General features: G+C 36.5%; 1 protein-coding gene across 2 annotated transcripts in view; it reads left to right on the top strand.

Annotated features, from left to right (window-relative positions):
- AHI1 (Abelson helper integration site 1) overlaps nucleotides 1-11464 on the top strand; it is a 195030-nt gene extending 183566 nt beyond the window's left edge. The window contains exon 26 of one of the 2 annotated variants that reach the window (XM_063096473.1): nucleotides 10832-11464. In XM_063096473.1, coding sequence (XP_062952543.1) covers nucleotides 10832-10840 — 9 coding nt within the window. In that variant the 3' untranslated portion in view covers nucleotides 10841-11464. Of the gene's footprint in view, nucleotides 1-5144; nucleotides 5761-10831 lie in introns of those variants that run through there. The other variant, XM_063096474.1, reaches the window with a different exon arrangement.
- Nucleotides 11465-13019: the final 1555 nt, after the last annotated feature.

Raw genomic sequence — 13019 nt, 5'->3', positions numbered from 1 at the left:
CAAACTGTCCCTATTTGCAGATGACATGATACTATATATAGAAAAACCTAGAGACTATCAAAAAACTCCTAGAGCTAGTTAATAATTTCAGTAACATTGCAGGATACAAAATAAATGCCCCAAAATCAATTGTGTTTATATACTCAAATAATGAACTAATAGAGAAATAAAGTAAGCCCATTTACAGTAGTCATGAAAAAAATAAAATACCTCGGGATCAATTTAACCAAGGAGGTGAAAGAGCTCTACAATGAGAACAACATACCACTACTGAAAGAAATTAAAGAAGACACAGAAAGATGGAAAGATTCCATGCTCTTGGATTGGAAGAATTAACATTTTGAAAATGTCTATACTACCCAAAGCAATCTACAGATTGAGCGCAATTCCCCTCAAAATACCAAGGACATACTTCACAGAAATGGAAAAAGCAATCTTAGCATTCATATGGAACAGCAAAAGGCCCCGAATAGCCAAAGCAGTCCGGAGCAAAAAAAATTAAGCAAGAGGCATAACACTGCCTGACTTCAAGTTATACTGCAAAGCTATAGTAACCAAAACAGCATGGTATTGGCATAAAAATAGACCAGTGAAGCAGAATTGAGAACCCAGAAATCACCCCTCAGGCCTACAGCCACCTGATATTGGACAAAGGCAACAAAAATCTACATTGGGGAAAAGACTGCCTCTTCAATAAGTGGTGCAGGGAAAATTGGAAATCCATATGCAGAAGAATGAAACTAGATATGCACATCTCACCATATACTAAAACCAACTCAAAATGGATTAAAGACTTAAGTATAAGACTGTGGGACCGTGCCCTTTTTCAAAGCAAAAACAACAGATGGCCTAAATGGATAAAAGGTGGCACCCAAGGGAAGTTAAGGGGGAGGGCTAAGCATAGAGAGGCAAGGCACATGCACATTTAACCTTTTCGAGGATTGGCCTAAGCTTAGAAATCCCTGCCTGCTAAGCATATAAATATGATCTTTTGTGTTACAATAAACAGAACTGCCTGACAGAACCCCCGCTGCGTATGTATGTGTTTGTTCCCTATCTGGGAGAACAGTGGCATGCTCATCCATCTCTTGGAATCTCTTTTCCTCCCGCATCCTGGGGGGGAGAAAAGGGCAATCCCTTTGGCCCCAACCCTCTAGGGAAAGGAAAAACCTGTTGGGGTCCCACACAGCCACCAGAGACGCCCAACATAAGACCTGAAACTGTAAAATTACTAAGGGGAAGTATAGGTGAAACACTTTAGGAACTGGGTCTGGGCACAGACTTTATGAACATGAGCCCAAAAGCACAAGCAACAAAAGAAAAAATAAACAAATGGGGCTATATCAAACTAAAAAGCTTCTGCACAGCAAAGGAAACAACCAACAGAGTGAAATGACAACCTACAGAGTGGGAGAAAATTTTTGCTAACTATGCATCTGACAAAGGATTAATATCCATAATATACTTGGAACTCAAGCAATTACACAGTAAAAAAACAACCCAATTAAAAAATGGGCAAAAGAGCTGAATAGACATTTTTCAAAGGAAGACATACAAATGGCCAAGTACATGAAAAAATGTTCAGCATCACTAATCATCAGGGAAATGCAGATTAAAACCACATTGAGATATCACCTCATCCCAATTAGACTGGCTATAATCAAAAAGATGATGAGTAACAAATGCTGGCAAGGATGTGGAGAGAAGGGAACACTCCTGCACTGTTGGTGGGACTGTAAATTAGTACAACCACTATAGAAAACAGTATGGAGGTTTCTCAAACAACTACAGATAGATCTTCCATACAATCCAGCAATCCCACTTCGGGGTGTATACACAGAGGAATGTAAAATATCATGTTGAAGGGATACATGCACTTTCATGTTCATCGCAGCTCTGTTCGCAGTAGCTAAGACATGGAACCAACCTAAATATCCATCAATGGATGATTGGATAAGGAAATTGTGGTATATATACACCATGGAATACTACTCTGCCATAAAAAAGAATGAAATAATCCCATTTGCAAGAACATGGATGAGCTTGGAGAAACTTATGTTGAGTGAAATAAGCAAAGCACAGAGGGATAAATACCGCATGTCCTCACTCATAAGTGGGAACTAAGAGAGAAAGAAGGAAGGAAGGAAGGACCACAGCGGTGCGTTGGACTTGCAGAGAGAGAGAGCATACCTAGGGATAGAAAGTGGAGAGGGGGGGAGGGGGGGAGGGGGAGAGAGGTTGGGGATAAATTGGGTGGGGGAGACAGGGTACAATAGCAATTTGTGGTAATGGGCATGCTGCCAGTATAGATCTGGCCTTCACATCTAGGGCACGAGGGGGAACAATCAGCCTTATATCTCATGAATATTCATAACCAATAAAAAAAAGTTCAGCAACAACAAAATAATAGTTATGAAACAGTTACATAATAGAGTATTGTGTGGTCATTATACATTGTGTTAATGAAAGTATTTTTATAGGCATGGAAAGATATTTATGATTAATATTTAAGTAAAAAAAAATTGTTATCTGAGTGGTGAGTTTTTCTTTTATTTTACTTTTGTGTATTTTCTAATTTTCCTATTCAGCATACATGTACTACTTGATCACTTGTTTTAACATGAAAATAATTTCAGAAAATTTTTAATAGTTTATTTTTTCTACACTTAAAGAAACCAAGGTCTCAGAGTGATAGCTACAAAGTACCTGAATGAGGGCTTAATCTTCTGGCTCCAAGTTCAGGATTATTTCTGTTACACATTGCTTTTTATCTGTTAGCTCTGATTAGATGGTAAGTGCTTGCAGCGCTTATAGGAAGGGGCTATAACATACTCACAAAATTTTTTACCCAGCCCTTAGCCTGGTTCTGACCACAGAAATAAACCTTTCATGAATATTTATTGGATTGAATTTCTTGTTGGGTAGGGCCCGGCATTTTCATGAATCTTATTTTTTACACATAACACACACAAACACTAGCCTAGTTTCATATTCATTTTTATAATCTTGCTACACAGATTTTTCCTCTCTTTTTTCATATGAAGTGCCTTTAAAAAGGCCCTAACTTTGTTCTCTATTTATGGGGATGTTTTATGAGAAGATAGCTCAGAAAAGGAATGGATTTGGATTTATTCTTGCGTCTTCAGTTAGATGACCTCTCTTCCTTCTTACAGCAAATTTCATCTCTCTCTTAGTTTTCAAGTCCCTAGTCTGTCAACGTTCATCATGCCAGTGTGCCACTTCTGCTTTTCCCATTATCAGATGAGAATTCCCAGTTGTCAGAGTTGTACACTTGACCATCTCTTCTCCCTCGATGCCGTCCCTTTTCTCTTTAATGTGCAGTCTTTGTCATTTTCCATCCAGTGTGTTTCTTCCTCTTTTCAGTCTGAATCATTTCCCTTAAAGATGTTATCTTTGCTGCCTATTTCAGCTTTTTCTAGTTAAATTTCTCTTTGGGTTCCCTCTCCTGAGGGTCCTCCTGGTTTCTCTGTTTACTTCTCACAGTGCAGTCTCCACCTGATTGATTTAACTTGTCCTACATCTTTTGCACGTGCAGGATTCATCTCACTAATTTCCAGCTGTTCTTCTCCCCTTCTCCCCCCTTCCCTTTTCTGTTTTTCTTCTTCTTTTTTTGTCCTACCACTACTATGAACTCCTCTCACTTGTTTTGCTTTGTTCTTCCTCTGCGATCCTGTTACCCTCCTCACTGTCCTTTGCAGAAGTTTATAGGGTTTCTCTGTGACTTGTGCCCAGCAGCCATTTGAGCCTTTACTACTTTCTTTCCCATTTTTTTCAGATTCTAATTTGGGGCAAGTTTTACATACTTTCCCTGTATCGCACAGGGCCAGAAATGGTACTTTTTTTGCCCCTAGTGATGTTGTACCTCAGCATGCCATATCTGTACCATTTTATACTCGACTTCAGTTGCTTTCATGAGCTTCACTTGAATATATTTGGGGGCTTTTATACATAATACCAGCTTACCTGTGGTAGCACTGTTTAACAAATTTAAAATCAGGAAACATGGACTGACAAAGGATTTTTCCTCCTCAGGTGTAAATGTTTTTTACATGAAAAGATAGTGCAGCCATTTATTTAAGATTGGGCCTCCCCTAAAAGCACAGGTGTTCCTCAGCCCTCCTGTGCCCCCACGGAAAGCCATTAGGTAGTGGTTAGCCACTGCCCTTTATTTCCACAATGCATCAGCTATCTCTTTTTCTCGGGAGCAATCAATAGAGTTGACTTTGACCTTAACCAGATTGCCATCATTTTGAAGCTGCAGTTTGTTTTTTAAGGGCAACCAGGTGTTAAGCCCTTTCTGTTTAGAGGAAAGACAGTAACATTTTTGTGTGAGTCCAGATACTCACCAGTGATCTATGATAATTGAAATAAAAAATTTCAGGTTTAACCCTACTTATTCACTAGTTGTAGTGTGCCTACTGCGTGATCTTTAAGGAAGCCACTTCTTGTTTTATCTGCCTGTTGGTTCTTGATTTTCATTAATGATATAGTTTGTTTTATATCAAAGCTGTGTCTAGATGCATAGTTAACCATCAATATCTTGTCAGTCCAAAATGAAACAAACCATTTTTTGGATTGATTTGAAAAATATAATAGCTCAATTGTAAAAGTAGACACAGCCATATACTAAATGAAAGAATACTGTTTAATAAAATGGTCTGTATCCTTTCCAGTTACTAACCCTGAAGCATCACCCATGACAGGTTTTTTCCAGTTGAGTGAAGAACTTTGCATACTCTGATTGCCTGCTCTTAATTTCTGGAAGTTGCTCAGGGTTTGGAGTTCTTAGTCTCTGTGTTTGAGAAGTAGATTTCTCTTTGGTTTATATTAACTTGTCAGTGCTGGAGTTCTTAGTATCTGTGTTTGAGAAGTAGGTTTCTTTTTGGCTTATATTAACTTGTTGATCATTACACAATTACTAATGATACAAAGAGATGTTAGTATGTTTAAGAGTCAAACTAGAAGATGGGTAATTAGTATTTTGGTCTTATTTGGTTGTGTGTGTGTGTTTTGCAAAGTATCTTTCATTACCTGTGCTATTGCCTGAGCACACTAAGATTTGGTTGTGGCCAGAAGACATTGTTCAAGTTCATTTAGTACATTTTGTGTACTTTTCTCTCTAGTAAGAAGAACGAAGAGACACCCAAGTGCACAGAGATGAAATGAGAAATTAAACCGAATGGAATTTCTCTTAAGAGTTCAGAATTTTCAGATACTAAGGAAGAAAGGAAGGACCCACTAGTTTTGTCCTTATCAAAGAATCCAGAAAAATCAGAAGCGAGATATGGGTGGAAAAATCAATGTGGCCTTTGAGATTATTACAAACCATTGTGATTGTTGTTGGTCTAAGTGTTGATACTTGTATTAGTAGTAATTACATCAAAATTACATTACCAGTATTGGAAAACCAATAAAGAAAAAACCCTAATTGCTACTCAACAAGTGTGAATAAAATGTGTTTGCATTGTTAGGACGTCTGTTAAGTAATCATTTAATATTATTATACCTGTAATGTGGTTATATCTGTGATGTTATGCTCAGAATATGAAGTATCTGCTTTTGAAATTAACTTTATTTAAAAGATAAGCAGCTTTGTAATATTATGTATTCAAAGTGGTTCCAGTAACAAAGGCATTAAAAAGAAAACAATTTGCTTTTTAGAATCAAATTCTGTGTTTCTTTAGAATGAAGCATAAAATGTAACTTTATATACCTAAACTAAAAGTGACTTTTGGCTGGACTGGCAACAGTGTTCCAAATTTCTTTACTTTGGAAAAAAGCACTTCATATTTAAGCATATAAGTAATTTGTAAGCTTACATTATTTAATATTTATTTCAGTCTTAATATTTGTTTTTAAATTATTACATTGTATTACTTATTTTTTCAGTTCCAGAATAATGGTATCATTACTATGTGACTATATGTTTTAAAGTTTGATATTATAATAGGGACCTTTTTTTTTGTCTTTTGACTCTTCTTTCTCAACTATGTGATAAGTCTAATAAAATATTTAGCCCCAAGAAGGTCAAAACTAATATAAAATTAGAAAAACTTATTTTCCAAATTAGACAATTGATTCCATTAAAATAAGAAGTGAGAAAAGTGTTGGGCACTGAGGTGTAAATTTCATCCAGATGTATACCCAATGTGAATAGCTTCTAGTAAAAATATATTTGGCTCTTATCCCTACACATGTTGTAGAGGCATAAAAATTGGTAAACATGCCCTTGCTCTGTAGAACTTTTTTTAAAAAGGCACTTTTGAAAATGTTGAGTGGCACTGATGACTGCTAGAGCACACAGCCATCTGCACAGATATCTGTTCTGATAGTGCTGAGCTTTCATTGTTCTGGATGCATACATCTGTGCTTCAGGTACAGCTGGACCCAGCCACAGTAACCCTTGTACAAGCTTGTTGTTTCTGCCTTGTGAATGCATTTGATAATTAAAAATAAATGTGTGTCTCTGCACTTTCAGCTCATAATTTTGAGATATGTGTTGATGCTCTGATTTGGGTTTTAATCCAAAGAATTTCAACAGGTTGTAGAAATACTTTAATCAAGAGAAATGAAGAAATATGTCAGGGGAGCTAAGCCTTGGCTAAGATATCAATGTTCATATGAAAAATAGAGTTATTTTTATCTTGCAGTTACTGTAGACAAAAATAACAGTTGAGGCAAACACCAGGAAAAGTTTGTTCTACTCAGAGTTCTTTTCTCCTTTATCCTGCTGATTAAAAGTAAGATTAGGGTTTGTTCGCACATAGGTTAATAAAATGTCTTTACTTCACTCTTTAAGATGAGATGGGGTGGGGAAGACCGTAACAGTACTCTCGGAGTAATAGGTCCAGATTGTAATCAAGCAGAAGATCAGACACCAGAATCCATTTGACAATTTATGACACTGTACATTTTTTTCGTAACAAATTGGTTAGTTATTCTGAAATTACTAAATTTTATCCCATCATCTCTTTTCTCCAAACAAGTAACAATTTTAAACTTCCTCTCTATATATTTTTAAACCATTCTTAGAAATGTATTTCCCAATTATTTATTCAAATCTATCTTGAAGATTGTTTCTTTAGTATAAAAAGTATACTATGAACAGTATTTGTAAAGCTAGAATAAAAATCAAGTTTTTAAAAGATCTAAAACATGAAACATTTTACACCATGAATGCAGTTATGTTGAAAATGCACATTTTAAATGAAATTAATGCTTTTAAATGGCTAACACTTGTTACTTTTGGAATCTTGCACAGGTTTCTGTCATATAAAAGCAAATACTTGACCTTAAGTTTATTTTTAAGTTACAGGAAGGTTTTATTAAAGAAAGATGTTTTTTCTTTAAGAAGTTCAGCAAGACTATATCTGAGAAATAACCATTTTATTCCCTTATGACATGTTATCTCTTTAGTCATATATTTACAAATATTTTTAAGAGGATTAGAAAGTTTTAGAAACTATAACAAAAATTTGTGACCTTATACTTTTATATATATTCAAATGATTTCTGTCCGAAGGCCATAGCTATTAAATTATGCGAACATTTTTAAACCCAAATTTTTTAAGCTATACGAGAGTACTTCAAAAAGTTTGTGGAAAAAAATGGAATTAAGAGATAATACGAATTCTTCCATAACTTTTTGAAGACCTCTTGTATATTTCTTGATTTCTACTTAATTGAACTTAACTACAGAAAATATTCCCCACATCTGCCCTTTGTTACATACATGGCCTCATTTACTGTTAACATCAAATCCATGAGGTAGATAAAATCTTCCCTATTCTACAAATAAGGAACCCAAGGATCTGAAAATTAAGTAACTTGTCCAAGTGCACACAGCCAGTAAATGTCAACGCAAGCTGGAAGAGTAGGTCCGTCAGACTCCACTGAGAGATGTCCGAAGTACTGGATCTCAGTTGCTGTGGAGAGTAAACCAGTAAATGCTAACAGTTGGAGACTGCAACACACGCAAGAGTAATTAAAGAAGCAGTTTATGTTCCTACAACCACACTCGGACTAGAAACATCTAATATGTCTGTGATGCAACAGTGACCTACATAAAATGAAAATGAACTCTGAAAATTCATTTTTAAAAACTGATCACTTATCCCACAATTATTTTAGTAAATCTTTACTCCATAATTCTATAAATCTTATGTTTCCTTAAGAAATAGGTTCTATAGAGTCAAACTAATTACATGTACAGTAACATTTTATTCAAGAAACAGAAAAGGCGCCCTTCCAGTCATATAAGAGATAATAAAAACATCAAGAAGCATGTCAATCAAAAAGCTGTGTTGACTGGAGAACTCGATCTATGGATGGACCCAATTATCTGCAGGAGAATTGAATGTCAGCATCATTTAGGGTTAACAATGGACTAACTTCGCAAAAGCAGACAGCTACTCTCTGCAGAGACCCAGGAAGCAAACTTGGTAATGAGGCACTTCATTCATCATATCCTTCTGCTCTAATTATTAAGGTGAATAGGAAATACTTTAAGCTAAGGCGGGAACTGGATAACATAAAAACATTTGTTTTGTAAACACAAAGAATGCTATTTTTCTAATGATCTCCTTCAAATCTACATCAAGCATATGTTGTGAGCACCCTGTTTTCTAAACTTACTCTTCTAACACCTCAAATTCATAATGGTTATGGATGGGTTATTTTTGTCTCAAAAAATTGCAGAGGCTAGTGCTCCTAAGAATCTACTATTTTAATTTCAGTCTAAAAAAGGGGAGGTCATAAATACGAGGGGACTTTACGAAGTTCGTGGAAAAATAAAATTAAATAGTAATATAAAGCTTTCCATGAACTTTTTGAAGTTTCCTCACACCATATGTAGTTCATGTTCCACTTATCACTTAGGTCAGAATGGTTCAACTATATATATTTCAGTGTCATTTCTAGAAGTAAAGTATCGAACAATCTGATTTTTACTTTTGTTCTTCATCTTATATCTATCACTTGAGCCTTGTCAAGAATTGTGAAAGAACATAAAATACGAAGACGGTTTGTTGACACAACATTTACAAAAGTAAACTCATATCGCCAATCAAAGGATGATTTCTTAAAATTGCTTGCGATAGAGATGATTTGCTTAATGAAGATAAGAAAAAAATAGGGTCCAAAAGGAGGAAAAAGCAAGAACTCAAGGAAAATAACTTGTTCCCAGAGTGAAAATGAGCAACTGAAGCTTGCAAAAGGCAGCCAGGAAACTAAATGAGGGGGGTTCCCTGGAGAAGAGCTTGGTAGCTTCAGTTTGGTTTCTCAGTGATTTCAACTGAGAATCAAAAGTTAATTATTTATACATTAAATTTGTTCACAGGGCTGTTCTGTATAAGTGCTCAACATAACTTTTTCTGAATTACATTTCTTCAATTTAAGGTACATGAAAGATGGTTAAACACAATAATGTCTTTAACCATCCCTGCCTATTATACAGAACAAAGTTCAGAGGTATCTGCAGATGCTACTTTTAGCAACTAAATATTTCCATGGTGGTAAAGAAATATCAGTAAAATCTATGCCATTTAAGAACATCACATTCTTGTTAGACTTATCATGTGTGCAGGCAGAGTACATAATAAACTAGTCTATAGCAGCTGTAAATTTCTGAGGATTTATCTAACCACAAATACATTGAAATGGGGAAATGGGTCTATATTAAACTATGCAAGATGCTGCTGGAGCTTTGCCATTTCTGCAACATCCTGTAATTAATTTATCATGACAGGTCTGGCAAACTGAAACATCCAATACACTTGTGACAGACTGTTATACTATAGTTGTTGGAGATCCTGCAGTCACATAAAATGACGGTAGATTTTTCTTTCAAACATGAATATAGGACTATTATATTTAGAGTGCCCTATAGCCAAGGATGGACTTGTCGCTTTTGAATTTCAAAATAAAATATCTAAAATATGGAAAAGATCCTGGGATGAGATTAGGAGCTTAGTTTGTTCTCTGCCATGTGTGGTCTTTTCCTGAAGAGGGACAACTCTGGGGAAGGTTATACAGTCTGGTCAACCCTTCTCATGCATGTGTGTCTGATGCTAGATATGGAGGGATTCTCTCCTGGAAGACTGGAGGGTCAGTTCTCTCTTGGTAGTCTCTTGAACACATCCTCTTCCTGTAGACAAGGCTGATCAGACCACCTCCTCCATCTGTATGCCATCCTCTTCTGGAAGCTGCAGCCCTGCCATTTTGCAAAGAAATACAGAAATTATCCCTGCTCCAACCCCATTTAATCCCGAGAAAGGAAAAAATATAACTTTTTTGTTTGCCAAGATAGATTCTAACAATAAGTTCTTTGCCAGTTCATAGCATGAAAGAATGAGCCTCTCTTTACTTGATGTGTGCAGTTTGGTAACAGGTGGTATAGTGGTTGATTGAAGGATGGATCTGTAGTAAATTAGACTTCTTGCTGGGGGAGTGGAGATACCTTCCCCCAAAAGTGAAACTTACATGGTATCAATGTCCACAGCCTTGACCATTTCCTAGGGAAGGTAGAGTTCCTCAGTCTACAAACAGGAGGACCCAAGAGGGTCTGGAGCCTTGAATCTAGAAGTTTCAGTGAGAGGGGAAAAGAGTCAGGAGATAGGTCCCAGGTGGTGGAGAATAAGATGGGTCCTGCTCAGTGGGAAAGAGGTGAGAAGCTAGGCAAGGGGCCCCAAGTGGTTCCAGCCCACTTACCAAAGGTCAACTGTGAACACTTACTAGTTATATGTTCTTTGTATTTTCTCTAGTGATTTTCTTTCTCTTTGTTTTTACTATTTGAAAATGCATCCTACCGCAGAGGACCTGAGAAGTTTGTTGCTTGGGCCTAAGTTTTAATGGAAAAGCAACCAGCGGAACCCCAGACTGAATAACCTAAGGGAAAAGTGAACGGGAGACAACGGAGGAAGAGCTCTCACCACCCCCACTCCCTCCACCAAAAGACTACCTCTCAAAGCTCATCTCTGTGAAACTTTGGAAATGGTAGAGAGGGTATGTGGGAGTGGGTCGGTGTGTGTGCAGAAGATAAAAACAAAGACCCTCTTTCACACGCTCTTGTGAAGTAACTTGACTAGGATCACAGGCACTGGTGGCAGCACCTTCTGGGAAGTGCTGACTCTCAACTATTTACTCGATAACATCCTCACTTAAAGCTGCATTATTAAATCCTTGTTCTGAACAAGTCTTAAATTTTCTCAACCTTATCACAACTAAAAGTATCCCTTACAGAACATGATCTACATTCAGATAAATCCCGCTGTAAAACTAGGTGTTACAAGTGATGAATCTGAATGAGTGAGGGTTGAAAGTGGGTAAAACTGTAAACAAGGTGATACCAGAGAGTCAGGAGAAGTGACATTTGTATATGCACACATGGGGGAGAAGTTGAGTTTTTTATTTCATTTTTTTACTATATTGACAACTGGATATGGATAGTGACTAATTCTATTTACATATCAGTAGCTAAAATTATTGACTACTTTCCTAAATATATTTTTGTAGTTTAGAATCCTCAATACCTTTAACACTTAAATATGTTTGTTTTCCGTTCTTTCTTTCTTTTTTTTTTTCTTTTTGGTGTCTGGCCAATACGGGAATCCGAACACCAAGCTCTAACCAACTGACCTAATCAGCCAGCCCTAAATACGTTTTTTTAAATATGTGTGTGTATGTTCACGTTCGCTTACTCAACAGCTAATTATTGAATGCTAAGCATTGGATGGGAGCTGGGTGGACAGTTGAACTCAACTCTTCTCTGTGTTTTACCTTGAAATTGTCACACATTTATTGCCACTGTCACCCTACAATGGTTTTCAGAGGACTTCCACATACATTACCAAACTTGAGTCTCAGCAATCTTTATTAGACAAAAAAGGCATTATTCTCCCATTTTTTCAAACCAATCACAAAGAGATTAATGACTTGCCCAGCGACTACTGATCAGAACCCAGGTGTCCTCCTCTCAATGCTGTGTTCTTTCCAAACAGGAAAACTTTACTGACGTTTGAGAAATGTGGAAATAAATAAGTATAAGGAAAGCCAATCTGTGTTCCCTGTACAAGAAGCAACTATAAATTAGTAAAACTAATTTATATGTGTGTCTTTTGGAACCAATTTATGGTCTTCCCGTAGTCAGCTATAAGAAGGTGTTTGTGTTTTTGCTGCAGTCCTGTATTTGAATATAAATTTTTTAAAATGCAAGAGCTTAAAATGTGAAGTTATAATAGAGTCCAAATAAGAGCATGTAAAAAAAATATTTTTTATGTTTTCTAGGCAGAGGAAGGAGGTGTGCAGCAAAAACCTTTTTATTTTTATTTTTTATTGGAACATAATTGGATGTACATATCTGTGCAGTACAGAGTCGAATATCATTACCTGTGTGCAATATGTGATGCTCAAATCAGGGTAATTAGTATATTCAACATTATACAATGTAATCATTTTCCAAAGCCTCTTTATGAACCAAATAAAACAAAATCATTTCATGCATTGTATATTCAAGCCAAATGGTTATTATTCAAATACAAATAATTCATGCATTTTCTATTAATGATCAATAAATTCTCAATGACCTAAAATTTCTTCATTAGACCAATTCGCCAACTTGGAAGTACCACAGGAAATTTCATAGAATGCAAACCTGACCACACCACGACCTACTTAAAACTGACCCTCCCATCCCACTGAGCTTTTTCTGTTTGCTTAGAATAATTCCTATAAATCTACTGCTGTGCTCTTGGTATCACAGGAAACTGCAATGAAATTCAGTAACCTTGCAGGTGACAGCAAAAGTAAGAAATTTGGTTGATATCTGAAAAGTCCATGGAATTCAGCATGGCAGTGAGACCTCGGGGTCTGCCCTGGCTGCTTCTCCAGCTTCAGTGGCTTCCTGTAGAATCCTCTGTTCACTTTGCAGCAAGACACTACTTCCCTCAAGGGACCATCGCCACCCAAGCCCTTGAGTTGTTTTCACTACCTGAAGACACCTT

This window comes from Cynocephalus volans, chromosome 5, assembly GCF_027409185.1.
Source record: "Cynocephalus volans isolate mCynVol1 chromosome 5, mCynVol1.pri, whole genome shotgun sequence".
NCBI classification, from domain to species: domain Eukaryota; kingdom Metazoa; phylum Chordata; class Mammalia; order Dermoptera; family Cynocephalidae; genus Cynocephalus; species Cynocephalus volans.
This window is presented reverse-complemented; position numbering and strand designations above follow the sequence as displayed.